General features: G+C 41.2%; 1 protein-coding gene across 1 annotated transcript; it reads right to left on the reverse strand.

The window, feature by feature from the left end:
• Positions 1-4,770: 4,770 nt before the first annotated feature.
• Positions 4,771-21,017, reverse strand: LOC135108215 (uncharacterized). The gene is made up of 5 exons (XM_064018992.1): positions 20,885-21,017; positions 20,230-20,268; positions 19,588-19,823; positions 11,309-11,517; positions 4,771-7,419 (listed from the first exon to the last, which is right to left on the reverse strand). Exons 1-5 carry the CDS (start codon positions 21,015-21,017, stop codon positions 5,766-5,768), a joined length of 2,271 nt encoding a protein of 756 aa, XP_063875062.1. The 3' UTR covers positions 4,771-5,765.
• Positions 21,018-25,557: the final 4,540 nt, after the last annotated feature.

A 25,557-nucleotide genomic window follows, 5' to 3' on the forward strand; every position in this document is an offset into this window, starting at 1 on the left:
ATGACAGGAGTAGTACTTGTTAAGCAAGAACACATTAAGTGTGTAATCATAGGCAGGTAGCAATAGATATGAATAGACTCTTTGTTAAACATCACGGAAGTTGTCCTTTGTTCATTTAGATCCAGGACACTTCTCTGTTGTTCGCCTTATAAAATATCACCAACTAGCACAACAACACGCACCATCCTGATCACGTGGTGCTGATGCAAATAGGGATGAGCTGTCTACGTCCCCTATAGGTTAGGACGGCACCTCCCGAGGTAGAGTAGTGGGAAGCAGAGTTGTGTGCCCCTGGTAGGAGTGACTCCCGTGTTAGTGGCTGCGTGAGCGAGCTATATTATAGTGTGCAGCGGAGGCCAACATCGAGATTTTTCCCCGTGTCTCTCTTTGGAGTTAGTGATACGTGTGTACAAAACTCTAAACAAACCCTATAAACTACAAGTGTTGTGCTGTCGCTGTTTTACATATCAAAAGACACCGTCACATATTCCTGACGTCTCTCCAGAAACCAGAGACGCAGAGCACACTGATATTGCAAACATCTCTCCAGTAACCAGAGACGCAGAGCATACACTGATGAGATGCCACTCGAGATAATTGGAAAATCTAAGATGACCTTGACTTAAACTCTAAGATGGCACACACACACACACACACACACACACACGCACACACACACACACATACACACTAAAGGACCGGTACAGACTCAGTGCGATTCCCACCATGGTGCGAGCCATCAATCAATAGTCCCTTCTAGATTAGACTTACCTTTAGGATTAACGTTAGGTATTTCCCCACCCCCTATGTACATTTTCAGTTTGTTAACTGCCTAAATAATAAACCGTTTATTATTATTATTATTATTATTATTACACACACACACACACACACACACACACACACACACACACACACACACACACACACACACACACACACACATTGATTCAGTTGTCATTTAGGTGTAGAAAAATTCGGATACGATTTTCCTGAGTCAAAGATAACTTTTGGCTCACACGATGCAGAGATGCCTGATGCGTTTTGCTGCTATACTCTCTCACACAATGATTCATGCAAAACTGCAGCCCACGACCAATATTATGGAGTGGACGTGAACTAGACGTGTAACTGCCATGATGGTGGAGAGAATTGGGACATTTCTTCGCTGCCAGGAAGGAGAAAGATACTGCCAGTGTTTGCTGGTACGGGAAGCGCTCATAGAGTATGTCAAAGAAAATGGCAGGAGTGGTGCTTGTTAAGCAAGAATACATCGTGCTACCATAAGTAGGTAGCAATAGATATGAACAGACTTTGTTAAACATCACCTAAGTTTTCCTTTGTTCATTTAGTCTAGGACACTTGTTCGTCTAATGAAAAATTACCAACTAGCACAACAACACGCACCATCCTGATCACGTGGTGTTGATGCAAATAGGGATGTTATGTTTACGTCCGCTGTATGTTAGCCGACGGCACCTCCCGAGGCAGAATAGTGGGAAGCCTCGGGTAGGAGTGACTCTCGTGCTAGTGGCTGCGTGAGCGAGCTATATCATAGTGTGCAGCGGAGGGCAACATCAAGATTGTTGGCGTGTCTCTCGCTGGAGTTAATGATACGTGTGTACGAAACTCTAAACAAACCCTATAAACTACATGTGTTGTGCTGTCGCCGTTTTACTGATAAAAAGACACCATCACATATTCGTGACGTCTCTCCAGAAACCAGAGACGCAGAACACACATTGATATTGCTAACGTACCCTAACAGTAACCAGAGACGCACATTGCCTCATAAAAAAGAAAAGAAACATTCAGAAACATCAAGTTACTTTATTCCCCGTGAAAGGTGAATTCTTCAGTTATAACTATAAATACAATTGTTAATAGTGCTTTAATTGAAACTTTCCCTCAATCCTATTAACAAAATGCTACCTTAAATACCTTTTAAAGACAATGTTCCTCCCGCTGGCGTGATAAACAGCCGATCAATGAGAACAATAATAGCGGAATGCCAGAATTAAATGGTGGCGTGGGACTGATGGAAACAAATGAGTTGTCATGCATCCGGCGGATCTGTTCCAAGGACAAACATGAGTAAGTCACGAGTCATTAACCTGTCGTGTGTGTGTGTGTGTGTGTGTGTGTGTGTGTGTGTGTGTGTGTGTGTGTTTTAAATAATAATGCGAATGCTTCATTACTGATAACTTTTCATGCTATTTAACAATGGTATTAACTTCTTTTTCCAGATTGCGGACACACTCACTGGGACCTTAATAATCCAAGATCAAAATAATGTTTCTAATAAATATCTAAAAACAAAACATTTTGTACAAAAACCTAAGCTGTGTCAATGCTGAGCCTGACCAGACCAGTATCATTTTGTGGCATACCGCAAGCAACGTTTGCTTGTGTGACAAGACATTTTTCACATCTCTTCTTCCTCTCTCCCTCCCTCCCCCTCTCATTCCTACCACCTACTGTCTAACCTTCACATGGAAAGCGTCACAGCAGGTAAACTATTTCCATCTATCGGAATTATACTCGAGCATGTTCTGCTTCTCCTTTTTCATCGTTTTTAGTGAAGTTGATGTAAAATTGAGTTGTTTTGCGTCCTGAAACGAGTGAGTCATGCTCTTATTTTACCAACTTAATCATTTCCTAAGGTCTTGATTTTGAAGAACGAAAAAAAAAAAAAAATGCCGTATATTTAACATCCTTCCTTTGTTTTCAGATCAATAAAAACATCACTGTTTTCCCACAACCTGCTTGAGGCAGAGCAAACTTTGGTCACGGTAACCTTTGCTGACACAGGTTCACAAGTCACGATGAAGTTACAAGGCAGGATGGTTTTATGTGTATCAAATTTGGGAAAGTCTCACACTCAATTCTGTTTTCGTTGATGCCTGCCAGTGCTTGTGCTCACTGCCAACTAACAGTGTGAAAAGATTTCCATTTGTCATTGAAGCTCATCCTCACAGATCGTCCTCGAAGTCAAGGATTATTATTGACCATGTCCTCGATCTCATCCTCCAAACCAAAAGGTTGTTTTCGAAGATCGTTCTCGTTCTCGAGGATCGTCCGCACAGATCGTTCTTGACCTTGTTCTCGAAGTCCTTCTTTGTACTCGAGGATCATCCTTGTCTCGAAACTTGTCCTCGACGAAAACTTGTTGAAATTATTGTGTTAGTGATGGTGATGTGTGATAAACTCAGAGTCAGCCCTTCGGAGGACAGCACATCAGAGTCAGCTAATAATATTATCTCTTCCACCTCAGAGGTTGGTTAATTGCTGTTGTGAAGATGCGTCCACCCACTTATCAGAGTGAGGTGGTGCTGCAGTGGTGTTTCGCGTCCTGAAACTGCTTGCGTCAACACTCACACTCTCGGCACGGCTGTCTCACTGGGCGCTCCGTGTTCTTGTGCTTGTTTGTTCTTGACTACCAGAGGGAGACTGTTCTCACTACTATAGCACTATCATGTGCTGCACATCTCAGGAAACGCAGCACAATATATAAATGGTCCCAATTGAACATATAAAACAAAATCCTGCAGATGATACCATAGTAAATCTGTTTTGTACAAGAGGGGTTGCACCTCACCCCTGTCTGGATTGTCCTGCCCATCGCCCTGGCACGCCAGTCACCATACTCATCTTTCCATCTGATACGTTAACTACTTATTGCTGCAACATCAATCTGAATACATCCATTCCTTCAATAAGGATGAACAACATATAAATGTTTTGTTTCTTTAAGGATAATAGCAATGATTTTGGTGTATAGGAATAGACCACGACACGTGACAACGCTGCTTTCAGACGTTGCCAGAGTCAGAGTGACCCACCACGACCGCCCACCACAGGTCAGGTGGAGACAGGTGACGGAGGTCACTTCTTCTGATAATCGTGTACAATGAAAATTTTCCCTCCCGCACCTCCCAAGCGTTCTCATGTGTTTCACAGTAGCGAGGAAAACTCGTCTACAATGAAAACAGTACACTTCCTAGAAGAGAAGACCAACAGAGGACCTTCAGCTGAAGGTGAGGGTATTCTCGGATCATCTTAGGTGCTGCGCAGACAGATTTGTGAGGGCGGCGCAAAAACGCTCACTACATAATATATTCACTATACTTGATAATTTTAAGCACATATTTATATCTCCTCTATAGCTCAAAACTAGTCAGATATTATACTCATTTAGAACCATGTTTTTATGCGATGTTTGGGATCTAAAAGGAGTCAGCTCAGTAACTGGCAGACTATTAGCACAAGCTAATGGGCCGGAGTTCAGGAATGGAGTGCATGGAGTACCGAAGGAATTAGGATGGAGCTCGAGACGTGCACGTGAGTGGGTGCCAAGAAAAGCAGTGGAGGGAGTGCTAGAGAAATGGAGTGGAAAGAGTGCAAGACGAGAGGGGTGAAGGGGGTGTAGGAGAGTGGAGTGCAGTGGAGGGGGCGCAGGAGAGTGGAGTAGACTGCAGGGGAATGGAATGGAGTTAATGAAGTATTGAAGAAGTGGAGTGAAGTGAAGGGAGTCCAGGAGGAGTTCAGTGAAGTAAAGCGAATACTGGAGTGTTGTTGACTGGAGGAAGTTCCACCTGAGTGCAGGTGGAGTGGAATGGTGTAGAGTGGAGTAGAGGGAGTGCCACAGGAGTGGATAGAGTTCCGTAGATAAACAAATGAATATTAAGGAAAATATTGGACCTACAAGGCTACTGGACGTGCACGAGGAAGATACTTAACACTTGTAACTTAATTCAGGAATATTTCCTCTTCTTTCAAGTGTCTAAGCTTTATTTATAATCTTATTAGTACATCGTGATCAATGCTGTGCACCAGATACATGAATCCACATCGCAAAGACGATTAATCAACGTCGCATCAGACGGATGCATTTCAGATACAGTACTACAAACTATCACTACAAGAAGCTAAAGATAATTTTCAACATGTACTCTTATACTAGTGAAACCTAATATCAGATATCCCACAACACAGGAATCATCATAACACCAAGAGTCAAGTCTGCATTATCTAAGCACAAGACTCACATGATACAATGGCGATGTGTCCTCCACACTACCGCTAGCAAGTAAACTCTGATCAAAGACTTCATTGAAGGATGTAAACATTACCATTAGGGACTTCAATAAACTTGATGTTACAAGAAAATTCCAGTATAATCCATCTCTCTGCAGCTTTATCTCAGGTTTTTTTAGGTATACAGATTACTGCCATTGTATTCAGTGATCGTTGTTCTTTCCCTAAACAAGATAACAGAGGTGTTCCACAAGGTATTGTTCTGTCAACCTCTCCCTTTATATCATGTATGATTGAACATCTGTCAGAACTGAAAAAAAAAAAAAAAAATTCTAACATTACAACTTGAACTCCTCTAAGAAAACATTAAAAAAAAAAAAAAACACTCTCTTAATCTTACAAAATTAATTTTATAATTAATTCAGCATCCATGTCACCCAGTGCCTCACACTCCCAGTAATCGCCTCCTTTGTTTATCAGTTAATTCATCACACAGATCCCTGTTCACTTTCTCTCCTCACTTTTCCGGCTTCCATTCATTAAAGATTTCCGCCCAACATGCAACTGCCACAACTGCAATGCACATATTTAACTCTTTTCTTACAAATATTGCAAAATAATATCCAAAATAAAAGATGATTGGAAAAAAAAATTAATATTCTTATAAATTTTCAGTGATGGTTTGAAGATTTCACCCATTACTGTTCCACATATATGGGCTCATATCACTAGTTTAAGCCAAAGTTTCCTGTTTCTATTTTCTTTACTTGTTCCGCCATTCGCCTTAGTTGGTTAAGCTGCTCAACTCTTTCTTGCCACCCCGGCTTTGCTGTTCTCTGCTCATTCTTTATCATCATGTCGATGTATTCGACAGCGCTTAGCGGGTCTGGTTTTAAAGCTATTTCCCTTAGTCTCTCAAGGGACTTCCTTACAGAGTCAGCCATTTCCAGTATCTTCTTCTGCCCTAAATCATATTCTCCTTGAATCTTGTCAATTATATTCTGGGCAGACAGTTTTCTCCCGTGTGCTTCTTCGTAGCGAAGACGAACTTCTTCCACTGTTTTTTGGATTTTCTTCCTAGTGACGTAGTATATGTAGTCACATATTTCGTGTTCTTCAAGAGAACAGTGCAAAGGGCAGACTGTACACATCATTTCTTTATCCATAGCATAGCACCACCTTTCTCTACCACCAAGATAGTAGGCCAAGCACCTGTGGCAACAAGTGCGCTGACATGTCTTACAGTTACGCATTCCTCCATACCCAAACCCATATTTATCATGTTCCTTCTTTTCAAAGACATCTTCTTCCACCTCAAAAGAGAAGTTTTTGTTTTGGTCTACATCATGTTCATGTTTTCTTAACATTTCCTTTTCCTTTTCCAGGGTATTCAATTTACTTAGTCCTACTTTGATTTCTTTTTCTATGCCCTTAATATACACTTCAATTCTTTTGCGCTCTGTAAGAACATCCTTAGTAAGAAGAAGACTCTTACTTTCAACTTCGAGGACTTTATCCAGGAAGGTCTGGAAGCTTTCACATCCCATTTCCCAGAAAAGAGAGCCGAACTTTCTGTTTTTATTAGTTTGGGAGTAGAGAGCAGAATTATTAAACTGGAAGTAATGTTTGTGTGGTATTTCAGCTTCCCTCACTGCATTAAGAACCTCAGGCTCCTGGCCGTCAGCAAAAGTAACGAGAAGGAATATGTTATCGCTTATATCTTTGCCAAACAGTGCAAGGATACTGTCAAAGACATATTTTTGCCCTACAGAGAGTCTGGCCTGGGAAGCCTGAACCACAAAGCCAATGGCATCGATGTGGCTGATGCCGAGATCTCCTGGGCTTGTGAAAAACTTGCGAAGCTGCTCAACTATTTCCCTGTCCCTCTTAATACCTTTAGTGTCACCAAAGCCTGGAGTATCGATGATGGTGAGGGAATAGGGCATTCTGAAACCGTCCTGGTGATGCAGAGTGTAGGAAGTGACATCTTTTGTCTGACTATGAGCTTGGTTAGCGCGACTGTCCTCGACAATCATCTTGAAGCGGAAGGAATCATTCCAGTCAACACCAAAGACATAGTTAACCAGGCCATTGATGAGTGTTGTCTTTCCAGAGCCTGTTTCCCCCACCATCATGATAACTTTGCTTTCAGCATACCCGTGATTACATCCAAACTCTAGTTTTTCAAAGCCTGCGTCTTCATCTCGCAGAGTTTGATGCATGGGAATGCCATACACACATGGATCTCCGTCCTTAACAATACTGGAGTGACGAAGAATGGACAGCTTGACGGGCATCTTGCCACCTTCCGCCATCTTCACCACCTCTGCTGGAGCAGCTGACCTCACTGACAAGACTAGCTGCTGCGTAGACCAGGTAGATCTGCAGAATTAAATACGTATTTAGATGTAGATCTTGTACACATCTGGCATTCGTTGGTAATGTTGTAATGCAATATAAGATAATGGATATAGAAAGAATAAATGAGAAAACAAGATAAATTATGAAAATCAGCAACTCAGACCAACACAGACAGACAAAAACATTAAAAAAAATCCACATATATACACATACATACATATATACACAAAGACCATACTTGTGCAAAAAAAATTGTCTGTATGTATATATATATATATATATATATATATATATATATATATATATATATATATATATATATATATATATATATATATATATATATATATATATATATATTTTTTTTTTTTTTTTTTTTTTTTTTTTTTTTTTTTTTTTCTTTTTTTTACCATGCATATCATACACGCACATGAACATATTGGGGGATCCCATCAAAACGGAGGAACCACTGGCGTTTTGCCTCATGAGGGGGACCTGAGGAGGTATTATTGTGATTTTCCATGGAATGACTACAGCTTTCGTGTCACACAACCATGCCTGTGTGCCGAGCGCTTAACGGAAGTGATAGTGTGTGTGGCATGGAGGCCTACATTCCTCACTCTTTCTCTTGCCTTAAACCTTTTAAAATAATGATTTAACTCAGCCTGCTCTTGTGTCAGACATGACAGAGAGGTGGCCCACAAACTGTACTTAAGCCCTCCCTCACCTGAAACTCGTGCTCTTTATGTTTCTGCTCCAAATCAAGCCAAGACTGTTTTTTTTCCTATTAGTCAAAACTCCTTCATCAAAAGAAAATGTCAGTCTTTCTACATTTATTCCCTGACGACTTCTCTCGGTTTTACGACCATTATTAACTCCTATATGCATTAATGATTTCTGTAAATAATGGAATTTGCAGCACTGTTAGTAAACTTGCAGACGACAAGAAGATGGGTAGATCAATTAGGCCGGATCTGAGCGCATTCGCCCTGCAGACACACTTAGAATGAATGAATGGATAAATAGATGGCAAAGGCAACTCAATACAAGCAAATTTAAGTACTTAGCTCCTCTCGGATTTAGAGCTATTCAGCATAACTCTGTCGCCTGTTGCCTAGCAATGACCTTATCTACACTAACACTTTGCCGTCTCTCCCAGCGATTCTACATCTTTCCGAATTATCTGCAAGTTCATTAATTTCTTTTCGTGAAGCCGTGCTGTGAGTCCTTCATCAACCTCTGCTTGTCCGAATGATTCCTAATTTTCCTCTCAGCTACCGATTCCATTATTGTACCTACAATTCAGGTTATGCTGACTGGCTGACCAAGACATTAGCAATTTATATTCTTCTTTATTAATGACGGGCACTAGTACCTCCTGAATTCAATGATCCCTAAAGATATTAGCAATCTGAGATATAAGTTCAACTGCTTCACGTGATTTCTGTTTTTTTCTTCCTATATATTTGCTGTTCCATTATCAACTTAGTTATGGAAATGTCTAACAGATTATCATAATCTGCTTTAAATATCTGTTCGCTTCCCTGCACACCCTGCATGTTCTCCAAAGTAAAAACAGTTCAAATGTAGTCGTTTATAAATTTACTCATCTCTCCTCAAAAGGTAATTAGCTCTACATCAGATGTCCTTCAAGAACGTGCTGACTTCCTGTTCTTTTTTTTTTTTTTTTTATGTAGGAGGGGCACTGGCCAAGGGCAACAAAAATCCAAGAAAAAAAAAATAAAAAAAAAAAGCCCACTAAGATACCAGTCCCAGAAAAGCGGTAGTCAAAAATTGAAGGGTAAGTGTCTTGAAACCTCCCTCTTGAAGGAATTCAAGTCAAAGGAAGGTGGAAATACAGAAGCAGGCAGGGAGTTCCAGAGTTTACCAGAGGAAGTGATGAATGAGTGAGAATACTGGTTAACTCTTGCATTAGAGAGGTGGACAAAATAGGGATGAGAGAAAGAAGAAAGTCTTGTGCAGCGAGGCCGCGGGAGGAGGGGAGGCATGCAGTTAGCAAGATCAGAAGAGCAGTTGGCATGAAAATAGCGGTAGAAGACAGATAGAGATGCAACATTGCGGCGGTGAGAGAGAGGCTGAAGACAGTCAGTTAGAGGAGAGGAGAAAAGCTTTTGATTCCATCCTGTCTAGAAGAGCGGTATGAGTGGAACCATGTATCTGAAAATATCCGTTTGTGTCTGTCTTCGCCTGGCTAGCTACCTTCAATTCATAATTGTTTTCAGCTTTCTTCCTTAACCTCTTGACTGTTCCAACCAATCCATTAATTCATTAAATCATCCTTTCCTGCTTTTAAACTCCCCCCCCTCTCTCTCTCTCTCTCTCTCTCTCTCTCTCTCTCTCTCTCTCTCTCTCTCTCTCTCTCTCTCTCTCTCTCTCTCTCTTCATTGCAATACAACGGTATGTGTCATGTGAAAGGCCTCAGCTTAATCCCTTGATCGGTCCACCTGAGCTCTCATCTCTCGCTGCGGTTGAGGACAGTAAAGCTGACGATCAAGTCCAGTACGTGATTCTGAACACACACACACACACACACACACACACACACACACACACACACATAAGTAACCGGACATACCTTTATGATAACAAATCTAATCTTCTATCGGAAAATAAAAAGATAACCAATCTAATTTTCTTTTATGATAAAACACACTGTGTGTGTGTGTGTGTGTGTGTGTGTGTGTGTGTGTCTGTGTGTGTGTGTGTGTGTCTGTGTGTGTGTGTGTGTGCGTGCGTATCGACTGGCATGCAGGGACACACCGTGGCTGATCATTGTGTGACCTTGGTGAGGTCGGAAAGTAGAGTTGTTAAGTGTCGCAGTATACCCACTAAAATCACTGCTATTATCCTCTAAGGAACGAAACATTCACAATAAATTTCATTGTTTTAGAAATGGATGTATTCAGATTCATGTTGAATAATCGGGGTGTGTGTGTGTGTGTGTGTGTGTGCTCGTCAATTCTCCACAGATTTCTTCTATACTTGGATATCAATATTCTTCTGAATATGAAGTAAGGAACGTGAATATACGAAGAGCTGGAAAAGTGACATTTTATCGGTATATTTACATCAGGAACTTAGAACAAGTGTAGTGAAAACTGAAACCACCAGACAGCACCAGACCGCCCTGATCGGGTTTCCCCAGTTCGCGCATGCGCACTTGAGCTTAGTGATATGACGCAGTTCTGACGTCATATTCCAGGAAACAAGATAAGTGTTGTAAAAAGGGTGAAACTAGTAGAGAACCCAAGTAACAACAGGCAAGCACTCACACACACACATAAACATGCGCACGTTCGCACGTACATGGAAACACTAACCAATATATATTTGATATGCTACTCTCTCATGTACAGATTCCAATGCCTTCACTGCCACTTATATAGATAATCTTACTACCATATATCATTATGATTAAGAGATCATAGAACGCCTGTCAGAACATGGATTGGACAGAGAAAAATTGTGGAACCTACGGTTAAAATTGGTTGACATTCTTTGTGAGACTTTCCCAGACACATATGAAGCACTTGAGCTTTACAATCGTAAGAAAATATCTCTAATCGCAGAGGATATATACACAATTGGCTACTCTGGGGTGAACAAGTTGCCAGATAGAAGATTGGCTAAGGTATTGAAAACAGGAAACATGGGAGAAGGAATGAATATTAATGCTTAGCCTCAACTGATGGCTGCTCCGGTAGAAGGGGCAGATTTATTGGAGACTTGTGTTATGCTTAAAGACACAGTCATAATTTGAGTAGCGTCATCTCTAATCTATCAGATGTTAATAGTTTGAGAGAAAAGATAGCTCATTTGGAGATGCGTCTGGATGTTACGCAAGTAAATCAACTACGGCAGGAGATAACTAGTATACAACTGCGAGTACCTGCGGACGAGCAACTTGATGCCCAACTTCCTACGGGCGGATGCCGTGATGAGCAGGGGCCTGCAGACATGTCGGTTATGGACCAACGGTCTGTAGGTGAGCCGCTTACTAACCACGGAGGCAGGGACGGGCCCCGAGGTGTCAGGGGCATACGGATAGAACTCATCCTGACCAGCGGCCTGCGGACGGGCCCCATGTTGAGCGGAGGCCTGTGGACGGAACTCGTGCAGATCAGAGGCCTGAGGACCGGCCCCGCGTTGTGCCTGGCCCTGAGGATGAATCTCGTCTAGACCGGCAGCTTGCGTGCGGGCCCCGTGATGAGCGGGGGTCCAAGGGCGAACCTCGTACTAACGGGGGACCGGCGGGTGGGCCCCGTATTGACAAGGGGCCTGCAGATGGATCCCGTGCTGACCGGTGGCCGTTAGACGGACCCTGGCGTGATCAAAAGCCTGCGGATGGGCCCCACTCTATTCAAATGATCGGAGAGTAGGGGACAGCCCCGATGATGACCAACGACCCGCAGCTTTGCCCCACGGACATGAGCATCAAGATGAGATGGAGGGTGAGTTTAGGTTACCAGCTGAGCAACAGCGCCGTCTGAGACAAGGCGAAATAAGGATTCGGAAAAGTACTCATCGCCAGATAGTTGGTTCAGGCCCACCTGACTGCTATCAAATCCAAGATATTAAAAATGGTGACTCCTTGAAGGGATGTATAGCAGTATACGTGGGACACATGGCTGAAAACACTACAGTTGAGTGTATGAAGAAATATCTAAGTACTATTGGTGTTAAGGATGTCTCTGCTGTGATTAATCTCAAATGTAGAGTTAAAGGTAGATCCTCATTCTGTGTAAGTGTTGACTCTGTGGAAGGGGAAGAGAGATTTTATAATGGTGAGCACTGGCCGTCAAGTGTTCAGATACGACCCTTTCAGAAGAAACCTGTTCTTGCACACACACGTGGTTTGCGCCGGCACTATCAAAATGAACTCCCTGTAGAAAATTGGTCGTCCTCTTCCAAGCATCGAGCATCTAGATCCTATACACACTCGAGATTCACCACTAGTAATAACCATTCAGCCTCCTCGGCAACTGTTTGATTATGATCGTCGTTCCAGGCAATTTTAGCATCACTAGATCTGGACTCGGAGAAAAAGTAGTGAATAATAATGTACATAAATAACAAAATTCAGTGATAAAGATTTGACTATTATATCATATAAATGTAAGGTTTTGAAGTCAACGTTTATGGTTATAGATTTTGATTTATTGTCAAAAAGTGACTTATTGTTTCTTTGTGAACATTGGTTAACTCCATACGAAGTGTCTGCTTTGAAAGAGACATTTAGTAATGCAGAGGATAGATGAATACAGTAAACCATGAGGAGGCAGTGGTGGGACGGCCGTATGGTGGAGTGGGTTTTATTGGAAATAAGATTCCTAATGTCACCTATGTACCTTACATATGGACAATGACAGGATAACAGGTGTTCAGCTGATTTCTTGTCAACAGGTTATACTCACAATATTTGGAGTATACATGCCTTTCCACAATGGGAGAAGTGATCAAGTACAACTTTACAATGACACACTTGACAAATTACAGTCTGCTATTGATAATGTGACGGGTCCTTTTGTTATTGTGGGTGACATGAATGCTCCTCTACCATCCCAAAACATGTTGAATAGATATTGGTACAGACGACATCCATTTAACAATCATAGCTATCTACTACTTGATTTTCTGTCAGGGAATGATCTTTGCCAGTCATATTTTATGTTTCATCAGAATTGTAATTATACGTATTTTAATGCTAACATTTTGATAACATCTTTATACCACATTTTATGAGTAATATCAAAAGTTGTTTCATTATGTCAGAGCTGGAGAACAATGTAATGTTGCTCTTCTAGACAGGGTGGAATCAAAAGCTATTCGTCTCATCAACTCCTCTCCTCTAACTGACTATCTTCAGCCTCTCTCTCATAGCCGCAATGTTGCATCTCTAGCTGTCTTCTACCGCTATTTTCATGCTAACTGCTCTTCTGATCTTGCTAACTGCATGCCTCCCCTCCTCCCGCGGCCTCGCTGCACAAGACTTTCTTCTTTCTCTCACCCCTATTCTGTCCACCTCTCTAACGCAAGAGTTAACCAGTATTCTCAATCATTCATCCCTTTCTCTGGTAAACTCTGGAACTCCCTTCCTGCTTCAGTATTTCCACCTTCCTATGACTTGAATTCCTTCAAGAGCGAGGTTTCAAGACACTTATTCATCAATTTTTTACTACTGTTTTGACCCTTTTATGGGACTGGCATTTCAGTGGGCATTTTTTTTTTGTTGGATTTTTGTTGCCCTTGGCCAGTGTCCCTTACATAAAAAAAAATAAAAAGTGTCCATCCTACATAAAAAAAAAAAAAAAGTGATCACTTGCCGGTGTCAATATGTATGAAAATGAGTGTGAACTCCCAAGGTAATGCTATTGGTAATGTTTATAGAATGCCTTCCCATCCCCGCATTAATTGGTCGGATTTTCAAGTTAGGGATCACTATTCTCAATATATGAGTGTGGCTTCACGGAAACTCTCTATTATCGATGTTTCAACGGTTAATACATATGATGGGTCAAAATTTGTTATTGATTCCATGTGTGATCAGTTGAGTACAATTATGCATGATTCTTGCACAAAAGCGTTATTAGATGTTCCTAACAAATATTTAGGTCGTTACCGGAGCAAAAATTGGTGGAATCACGACTGCACCGTTAGTAGACTGCACCGTTAGTAAAGATAGACAACGATTCTGGTTCTAGTTTATTCCTGTCACAAGTTAGCAAAAAAGTCGTATCAAGCTGCTTGTAAGAGAGCAATGAATACTGATTTGCACGACCTAACTTCTCAGATTAATTTTTTTATATAAGTGGTAATCTAAGGAAATTTTACTTACTATTACTTACTTACTATTACTAGTCAAGCATTAGAGCAACATTTCAGGAATAAGTTTGAAAACCGGGAAGATTTATTGACCCTCAGTGACACCAGACGTCGTGCTAAGGCAGAGACCGACGTCAGATATAAAACGGTAATGTCGACTGTATCCCGTGATAAGGTGATCTCGGCCTGTGTGGTAAGAAGATATATATCTTCCTTAAACAATGGCTGTTCTCCTGGACTGGATGGCATAATGGCAGAACACTTAGCATATGCCACAGTCAGCCATGTTTCCGTTCTATTAGGATGTATGCTTACTCTGTGCATACAATTTCATGTAGTGCCTAAGTCATTTAGAAGGGGCGCCCTTATACCCATACTTAAAAAGGGAACCCTTAACCCGTCGGACCTCAGGAATTACAGACCTGTAACCGTCTCTACTGTATTTTCAAAGATATTCGAATTGTATATTCTAGATACCTGTAGGTGTTATGAAATGAGTGACCAACACTTTGGATTTGTCACAGGAAGGAGTACAAATATGGCTGCTGTGCTAGTGCAAGATGTTATTTCATATTGTAAATCCCGAGGCTCACCGGTATTTGCATGTTCTTTAGATGCCCAGGGACCCTTTGATGCTATACCTCATGATGTCATTTTTTACAAGGCAATGGGAGTGATTCCTAATGACTGCTGGGCTACTCTGTTTACGTGGTACACACCAAGTACGGTGCAAATTAAGTGGGGAACATATCTATCAGCTGATATCCAATTCTCTAGAGGTACTCGCCAAGGTGGGCTAACATCTCCCTGTTTATTTAACTTATTTTGCAAAGATTTCATGGATACCTTATCAGCGTCTAACGGTGGAGTTGTTATTGGTTCCAAGTCTTTTAACGTTTTTAGTAACGCAGATATTCTTCTATGTAGTCTAACTGTCACAGGTCTGCAGCAAATGATCAAGGTTTCCAATGAGTATGTAAGTAATCATGGTTTGTCCTTTAAACCCAACAAAACTTAATGTATCATATTCGGGGAATGTTATTTTACGGAGCGTCCTGTATGGCAGCTAAATAGAGATATTTTGAAAGTAAATGATGTGCTGAAATACTTGGGAGTGAATACTTGAAACCCATAGGAAACCTCACGCTTATGTGACTGAACCCAGTAGTGCTTGTAGAAAAGCATTTTATGCCTTACAAGGAGCAGGGTTGTGCAACTTGGAAACTAATGTTGACACAGCTTCCAATGTCTGCAAAACTGCAATTAGGCCTGTACTGTCATATGGATTGCATACTGTCAAAATTGATAAAACGCGTATGAATGAGTTAGAGTCCATGCAAGGAAAATTTGTAAAGGCTATGTTCGGAATACATAACTAGTGTAGAAGTAAACTCTTATTGAAAGCCTTAAGGATCCCCTCAATTGAGTCCACTGTGGATGTAATGAATATTGACCTATTATGCCAAATTTTTCACAATAAATCAAGAGCAGGATGCTTTTATATATAATTGTAATAATAGAGTTTTGAATGAGAGGAAATTCAATCAAATAGGCTTACTTGGAAGAGCGAAGGACATCTGTGCTTCCGTGTCAGAGGCTCTTTGTGTACCGAGCGCATAACAGAGGTGATAGTGTCTGGCATGAAGGCGTACATTCCTCACTCTTTTTCTCGACCTAAACCTTCCAAACCTTCGTTTAACACAGCTTGTTCTCGTGCTATACATGATAGAGAGGTGGCCCACAAAAGGTACTTAAGCTTTCCATCACCAGAATCTCATGCATTTTATAATTATTTCTGCCCGGAACCATGCCAAGTCTGTTCTCCAATTAGCCAAAAACTCCTCTATTAACAGAAAGTGTCAATCTTTCAAGATCTAACTCCCCTCGTGACTTCTGGCATCTAGCCAAAAATATCTCCAATAACTTTGCTTCTTCTTCTTTCCCTCCTATATTTTAACCAGATGGCACTGCTGCTATCTCATCTATTTCTAAAGTTGAACTCTTCGCTCAAACCTTTGCTAAAAATTCTACCTTGGATGATTCTGAGCTTGTTCCTCCCTCTCCTCCACCCTCTACTTATTAAAATTCTTTGCAATGATGTTTTCCATGCCCTCGCTGGCCTAAACCCTAGCAAGGCTTATGGACCTGATGGGTTCCCTCCTATTGTTCTCCGAAACTGTGCCTCTGTGCTTGCACCTTGCCTAGTCAAACTTTTTCAGCTCTGTCTGTCAACATCTGACTTCTTGCTGGAAGTTTGCCTACATTCAGCCTGTTCCTAAAAAAGGGTGACCGTTCTAATCCTTCAAACTACCGTCCTATTGCTTTAATTTGCTGCCTATCTAAGGTTTTGAATCTATCCTCAACAGGAAGATTCTTAAACATCTATCTCTTCACTACATTCTATCTGATCGCCAGTATGGGTTGCGTCAAGGCCGCTCTACTAGTGATCTTCTGGCTTTCCTTACTGAGTCGTGGTCATTCTCTTTTAGAGTTTTTGGTGAAACTTTTGCTGTTGCCTTGGATATATCAAAAGCTTTTGATAGAGTCTAGCACAAATCCTTCATTTCAAACTACCCTCCTATGGCTTCTATCCTTCTCTCTTTAACTTCATCTCAAGTTCCCTTTCTGACCGTTCTATTGCCGTTGTGGTAGACGGTCATTGTTCTTCTCCTAAATCAGTGGTGTTCCTCAGAGTTCTGTCCTGTCACCCACTCTCTTCTTATTATTCATGAATGACCTTCTAAACCAAACTTTTTGTCTTATCCACTCCTACACTGATGATACCACCCTGCACTTTCCACGTCTTTTCATAGACGTCCAACCCTTCAGGAAGTAAACATTTCACGCTGAGAAGCCACAGAACGCCTGACTTCTGATCTTTCTAAAATTCTTGATTGGGGCAGAGTAAACTTGGTATTGTTCAGTGCCTCAAAAACTCAATTCCTCCATCTATCAACTCGACACAATCTTCCAGACAACTATCCCATCTTCTTCACTGACACTCAACTGTCCCCGCTCTTCTACACTGAATATCGTAGATCTGACCTAAACTGGAAACTTCACATCTCATCTCTTGCTAAAACAACTTCTATGAAGTTATGCGTTCTGAGACGTCTCCGCCAGTTTTTTTCACCCCCCTGCTGCTAACTCTGTACAAGGGCCTTATCTATCCATGTATGGAGTATGATTCACATGTCTGGGGGTGTGGGGGGTTACAATCCTATTGCTCTTCTAGACAGGGTGGAATCAAAAGCTTTTCACCTCATCAAATCCTCTCCTCTAACTGACTGCCTTCAGCCTCTCTCTCATCGTCGCAATGTTGCATCTCTAGCTGTCTTCTATCGTTATTTTCATGCTAACTGCTCTTCTGGTCTTACTAATTGCATGCCTCCCCCCTCCCACGGCCTCGCTACACAAGATTTTCTTCTTTCTCTCACCCCTATTCTGTCCACCTCTCTAATGCAAGAGTTAACCAGTATTCTCAATCATTCATCCCTTTCTCTGGTCAACTCTGGAACTCCCTGCCTGCTTCTGTATTTCCACCTTCCTATGACTTGAATTCCTTCAAGAGGGAGGTTTCAAGACACTTATCCTTCAATTTTTGAGTACCGCTTTGGACCCTTTTCTGGGACTGGCATCTCAGTGCGCTTTCTCTTTATTGGATTTTTGTTGCCCTTGGCCAGTGCCTCTCCTACATAAAAAAAGAAAAAAAATGTAAACCTTGTGAAATATCTGTTTGACTCAAGCTATGCAAAGAAGGCCAAGTATGAAATAAAACGCCAAAGATTTGATAATGATGGGTTATCTGACAGTGTCCGTGTCCTTCTGGCAAGTGACAATTCATCTGACAAATATGTTCTAAATTTATGTTAGTGTAATTTAAAAATAACTTATTTGAATAATTTTAAAATTCATGTTTTAATCTATCTCTTTTAATGTTCATGTCGGTATAATTTTGAAGTGATTTAAATAGTTGTAAGATTTCCTTTGTAGAATTTTAATTGATTCCTTTCTTTTAATATTCTAAATTTGAGAATCACTTAATCTTAAAACTGGCTTCTTAGTCTCAGACTAATTTTATGAATAACAATGTATTATGTTTTTTTTTTTTTTTTCTCTCTCTCTCTCTCTCTCTCTCTTCTCTTTTGAAATATGTTTATAGTGTCCTATGTATCTTCTTTTCAGGGCAAATAAATTATTATTATTATTATTACTATTATTATTATTACTATTATTATTATTATTATTATTATTTTTATTGTTATTATTATTATTATTATTATTATTATTATTATTATTATTATTATTATCATTATTATTATATAGTTGACGTATCATGCAGAAAGGTGAATATTGTGATTGGCGTGGCAAGACAATGGCCATGAAAGTCCTGCTGAGGGAGTGGTAGGCCAGCCCTAAAGTCATACTGTATATTGAAATGGTTTACCTTTTTTTATTTATTTTTTTTTTTCATTTTACTTTTTTTTTTTTTTTTTACAGAATAGAGAAACCTCACACAGAAAATACTTCACACTAGAAAAACAGTATCCTTTTTTTTCCAGCTTCCCTCTATTAATCCAAGAATCAGTCAATTACCTTTATAGGTACTCATCTAGCAAAGCATCTACTTTCATATTACTCTATATGTTTATCTGTTTACCTGTCTGTCTAGCTACCTAACTACTTATGTATTTTGGTGTACATAACAACTTACTAATCTACCTATAGCTATGTAGCACAATATATCGTGACACCTAACGGCATCCATTCACCTATCTATCTATCTAACTATCCATCTATTTGTCTCTCAGCCAGTCTTATCTAGCTGTATTGGGCACAATAGATTACTTCCGTTAACAACACCCTCCAGGCACAAAATCTTGCCTATTTATTTCATCGTGCAATACATCTCGTAATTTTGAGTATTTTCATATTAAAAGAGTATTGACAAATTTAAAAACAAGCATAATTTTAGTCTTTGAATGATTAATGCGTGCACGAGACTATTACTATCCGGTTGGGAGGTTAGTTAAGTGATGTCTTATATAAGTTCATGATATGCTGAACTGTTTGCGCGTTGGGAGATTGTCAGGGACAGTTATGGAACCTTGCGTGACAGTTGTGGAATATCAAGTGAAGGACTTGAGGCGAGGCGCCATGACCGTCGTGGGGCAAGTGATGCTTTGGAAAAAAAAATAAAAGTGACTTTCTCGAGAAACGGGTAGTAAAACATTTTAAAACAGAAACTTGTCAGAATAAAATGGTTTTGTTTTAAAATGAAGTTGAAATTATGTTTGTTCCCGAAGATTTGATCATATTAGTATTAATGAGAGTAAATCCACTTGCCCAAATATATGAAATGTTCTTTGCCGGAGTATGGGAAGACAGGAATGCTGAACTGGCAGGCGACTTGTGGCAGCCGGTAAAGGAGGTTTGTGTTTCCCGGCCAGTCACAGGAGCAAAGCTGCGGTAGCCGTCCAGTCCCGGCGTGGCACTGAGTCCAAAGCTGGCGCTCAGGCTGTGGTGGTGGAAGGACGGACTGCCTTGCTCACCCCCGGCCACAGAAAAGAGCCTCTCGGGGGCTGAGAGAGACAAGGCGGTTTATTTCATTTTTTTTTTTTTTTTTTTCTTTTTTAGTGTGTGTGTGTGTGTGTGTGTGTGTGTGTGTGTGTGTGTGTGTGTGTGTGTGTAATGGAGTGAGTATATTTGTTTGTTCCCAGCACGTCTTCCGAAGGTTTTGACATGCACGCTCCCGTGTAGGGTACTTCACTAGTAGGGTGTTACTGAAGTCCGCAGACGTACGGATGGTTCCCCTCTGGGAGTGTGAAGGCTCACAGTCCGAAAAATATTCTACCTATACATCCATACATGTGTGTGTGTGTGTGTGTGTGTGTGTGTGTGTGTGTGTATACCACTCTGTCACATCGTTATCATATTGTTAAATTATGAACATTAAGAGGATTAAATAAATATGCAAAATTCACATACCTGAGATTTGGCTTTTGCAGCGTTTACTGTCTGCTGAGGCTGGAGAGAGTGTGAGGTGGAATGCCTCACTCTACCTGTTTATATCGCGTCAAACTGGCGTTTGGATTTCTGACTCCGACTTTGGACTACATAACAAAATAAAACCACGCCCTTTGTTATTGCCTTACGCCCTTTGTTATTGCCTTAGAGAGAGAGAGAGAGAGAGAGAGAGAGAGAGAATGTGTGTGTGGAAACATAATTGGCGTGCCTCTGTATGGTCTCAGCATGAATCCTTTCAAAGAGATCAGGAAGGATTGCGACTCACGCCTCCCACTCTCGCACGGAGGTGAGGTTTCTTAAGTCGCTTGTCGTTCATTAGACACTGTTGTAGTTCACATATAAGAGAAATTAATATAATGTATTTATAATTGATGGATATATCGAACTAACAAGTCTTGTATTTAAGCACCGTTTTAGCTTTTGACTATTTCGGAATCGGCACCTCAGTGAGCCTTTTTTTTTTTATTATTGTTATTATAAATTATTATTATTTATTATTATATTATTATTATAAATTCGTTGCCGGTGCCCCTCCTACATAAAAAATAAATAAATAAATAAAATAAAAAAAGATCGTATGTGACATGTTCCTTATCATGCTGGGCTATCAGTTCACCGTGTGGAGTGCTGTATCTAAGAGCAGCTACACCTCTACTGATGGCAGCTGAATACCGCTGGTCACCACTGCCTCTATGAGCACACCTCTGTTCTGGAGACACACCACTTGTTTCCAGAGAAGCCACTGCCATTGCTTGTTCTGGATTGATTTCACTGGTTCTTTGACTTTCTGGATGCTGGTGGTGATGACGGTGGCAGGATAGATGATGGTGGCTTGGGAGTGTTCTTATGCCTGTCTGTGCAGGAATCAATTGGAGTGAGTGGGTCGTGGCGACGAGCGGTGCGGCGGGGAGGGGAACATAAGAACATAACATAAGAACATAAGAAACAAGGGAAGCTGCAAGAAGCGACCAGGCTTACACGTGGCAGTCCTTGTATGAAATATACCTACCCATTTCCATCTATTATCTCCATTCATAAACCTGTCTAATCTTCTCATAAAGCTCTCTAGTGTCCTAGCACTAACAACATGATTACTGAATCCGTTCCACTCATCTACCACTCTATTTGAGAACCAATTTTTTCCTATCTCCTCCCTAAACCTAAATTTTTCAAGCTTGAACCCGTTATTTCTTGTTCTATCCTGGTTGCTGATCCTAAGAATTTTGCTTACATCTCCCTTGTTATAACCCTTATACCACTTAAAGACTTCTATCAGGTCCCCTCTTAACCTACGTCTCTCTAAAGAATGTAAATTTAACAGCTTCAACCTCGCCTCGTAAGGAATACTCCTCATCCCCTGTATCCTTTTAGTCATTCTCCTCTGTACTGATTCTAATAGACCTATATTTTTCCTGTAATGTGGGGACCAGAACTGCACAGTGTAGTCTAGATGAGGTATGACCAGCGCCAAGTATAACTTTAATATTACTTCCGGCCTTCTATTTTTAACACTCCTAAAAATGAATCCTAGTACCCTATTTGCCTTGTTTCTGGCTTCTATGCATTGTTTTCTTAGACGGAGTTCAGAGCTAGCTATAACTCCTAAATCTTTCTCGTACCCTGTACCTACCAGAGTTTGGTTGTTTGATGTGTACCTATTGTGTGGGTTTCCTCTACCTACGCTAAGTACTTTGCGTTTATTGATATCAAATTGCATTTGCCATCTATCCGTCCATTCATTCATTCTATCTAAATCTGCTTGCAAGGCGATGGCATCCGATTCTGACCTAATTAATCTACCTATCTTTGTGTCATCCGCAAATTTACTAAAATCACTACTAATTCCACTATCCAAGTCATTGATATATATTAGAAATAACAATGGCCCTAATACTGATCCCTGTGGCACCCCACTAATTATATGACCCCACTCGGATTTCGAGCCGTTTATTACAACTCTCTGTCGCCTGTTACTAAGCCATGACCCTATCCAGCCTAACACCTTCCCATCTATCCCGTGTGCCCAAACCTTTCTCAGGAGCCTTTGATGGGGTACCTTGTCAAATGCTTTACTAAAGTCCAGATATAAGATATCATAACTATCACCATTATCTACTGGCTCGTACACCTTACTGTAAAAACTTAACAAGTTTGTCAGGCAAGACTTCCCCTTCGTGAAGCCATGCTGTGACTGATTTATCAAGTTATGTTTGTCTAAATGTTCCCTAATGTTCCTCGCTATTATTGACTGTAAAATTTTACCTACAACTGAAGTTAAGCTGATAGGTCTATAGTTAGACGCTAAAGTTTTATTTCCTTTCTTAATTAAAGATGGGTACTACATTAGCCTGCCTCCACATTACTGGTACCTCACCCGATTCCAGTGATTTCCTAAAGACAGAAACTAACGGCTCACTAATAATCTCTTTGCATTCCTTAAGTACTCTGGGATATATTTCATCTGGTCCTGGTGTCTTGAACTTTTTTAGCCTACCTGTCTCCTGTTCCACTATCTCCCTAGTTATGGAAATATCTGTCAGCTTCTCATTCTCATCTGCTCTAAACACCTGTTCACTATGGGGAGGGTGAGGTCGTGGTGACGTTGGCGGTGATTGTTTAGTACTGCTCTCTAAAGACAACTCTCTTCCTCCACACAAAACTACAAGCACCTAATAACACACACACCCTTCACTCAAAAATTTTAAAATCATCATGGCGACTCCTACACCAGCCTCGGAGTCCCCATCTGGGGAGGGGACCATAAATGTCCCCAGGTCGGACTGACTTTCTGTCGACGACCCTAAGTCGACGACCCTAAGAGGGGGGTGTCAAGACACCCCCTCAACTTTTTCTTCATGAACTTCTGCAACATTCGCGGTCTAAGGTCTAATTTTCAATCTGTAGAACACCACCTCTCCTCTTCTAAACCTCATCTTATTTTCTTCACTGAAACTCAGGTGTCTGAGGCAACTGACAGTAGCCTCAGGCTTTTCTGTTCCCCCCTACTTTCTCTATCCTCATTTTCGATCCAAAGCTGGATGCTGCGTTTATGTGCGCAATGACTTAACCTGCTCTCGTGCCCACGCTCTTCAATCTTCCGAGTTTTCCACCATCTGGCTACGACTACAGAGTCACTCTCATACTAAATTTATCAGTGCTGTATACCTCTCACCTAACTCCTCTGATTATAAGAAATTCTTTGACTACTTAACTTCCAAAGTGGAGCACATTCTGACCCTCTGCCCTTTTGCAGAGATCTCCATTCTTGGAGACTTCAATGTTCACCACCAGCTTTGGCTTTCCTCTCCCTTCACTGACCATCCTGGTGAACTAGCCTACAACTTTGCTATCCTCCATGACCTAGAGCAATTGGTGCAACACCCTACTCCTATTCCTGACCGTCTTGGAGATACGCCCAACATTCTTGACCTTTTCCTAACCTCTAATCCTTCTGCTTATGCTGTCACCCTTTCTTCTCCGTTGGGCTCCTCCGATCACAATCTCATATCTTTATCTTGTCCTATCACTCCAATCCCTCCTCAGGATCCCCCTAAGCGAAGGTGCCTCCGGCGTTTTGCCTCTGCTAGTTGGGGGGACCTGAGGAGGTATTTTGGTGATTTTCCTTGGAATGACTACTGCTTCCGTGTCAGAGACCCGTCTTTGTGTGCTGAGCGCATAACAGAGGTGATAGTGTCTGGCATGGAGGCGTACATTCCTCACTCTTTTTCTCGACCTAAACCTTCTAAACCTTGGTTTAACACAGCTTGTTCTTGTGCTATACATGATAGAGAGGTGGCCCACAAAAGGTACTTAAGCCTTCCATCACCAGAATCTCATGCACTTTATATTTCTGCCCGGAACCATGCCAAGTCTGTTCTCCGACTAGCCAAAAACTTCTTCATTAACAGAAAATGTCAAAACCTTTCAAGATCTAACTCCCCTCGTGATTTCTGGCATCTAGCCAAAAATATCTCCAATAACTTTGCTTCTTCTTCTTTCCCTCCTCTATTTCAACCAGATGGCACCACTGCTATCACATCTATTTCTAAAGCTGAACTCTTCGCTCAAACCTTTGCTAAAAACACTACCTTGGACGATTCTGGGCTTGTTCCTCTCTCTCCTCCACCCTCTGACTACTTCATGCCACGTATTAAAATTCTTCACAATGATGTTTTCCATGCCCTCGCTGGCCTAAACCCTCGGAAGGCTTATGGACCTGATGGGGTCCCTCCTATTGTTCTCCGAAACTGTGCCTCCGTGCTTGCACCTTGCCTAGTCAAACTCTTTCAGCTTTCAGCTCTGTCTGTCAACATCTACCTTTCCTTCTTGCTGGAAGTTTGCCTACATTCAACCTGTTCCTAAAAAGGGTTACCGTTCTAATCCCTCAAACTACCGTCCTATTGCTTTAATTTCCTGCCTATCTAAAGTTTTTGAGTCTATCCTCAACAGGAAGATTCTTAAATATCTATCACTTCACAACCTTCTATTTGAACGCCAGTATGGGTTCCGTCAAGACCGCTCTACTGGTGATCTTCTGGCTTTCCTTACTGAGTCTTGGTCATCCTCTTTTAGAGATTTTGGTGAAACTTTTGCTGTTGCCTTGGACATATTAAAAGCTTTTGATAGAGTCTGGCAAAAAGCTTTGATTTCCAAACTACCCTCCTACGGTTTCTATCCTTCTCTCTGTAACTTCATCTCAAGTTTCATTTCTGACCGTTTTATTGCTGCTGTGGTAGACGGTCACTGTTCTTCTCCTAAATCTATTACCAGTGGTGTTCCTCAGGGTTCTGTCCTGTCACCCACTCTCTTCTCATTATTCATTAATGATCTTCTAAACCAAACTTCTTGTCCTATCCACTCCTACGCTGATGATACCACCCTGCACTTTTCCACGTCTTTTCATAGACGTCCAACCCTTCAGGAGGTAAACATATCACGCAGGGAAGCCACAGAACGCTTGACTTCTAATCTTTCTAAAATTTCTGATAGGGGCAGAGCAAACTTGGTATTGTTCAATGCCTCAAAAACTCAATTCCTCCATCTATCAACTCGACACAACCTTCCAGACAACTATCCCCTCTTCTTCAATGACACTCAACTGTCCCCCTCTTCTACACTGAACAGCCTCGGTCTGTCCTTTACTTATAATCTGAACTGGAAACTTCACATCTCATCTCTAGCTAAAACAGCTTCTATGAAGTTAGGCGTTCTGAGACGTCTCCGCCAGTTTTTCTCACCCCCCCCCCCAGCTGCTAACTCTGTACAAGGGCCGTATCCGTCCATGTATGG

This window comes from Scylla paramamosain, chromosome 16 (assembly GCF_035594125.1).
Source record: "Scylla paramamosain isolate STU-SP2022 chromosome 16, ASM3559412v1, whole genome shotgun sequence".
In the NCBI taxonomy this organism is placed as follows: domain Eukaryota; kingdom Metazoa; phylum Arthropoda; class Malacostraca; order Decapoda; family Portunidae; genus Scylla; species Scylla paramamosain.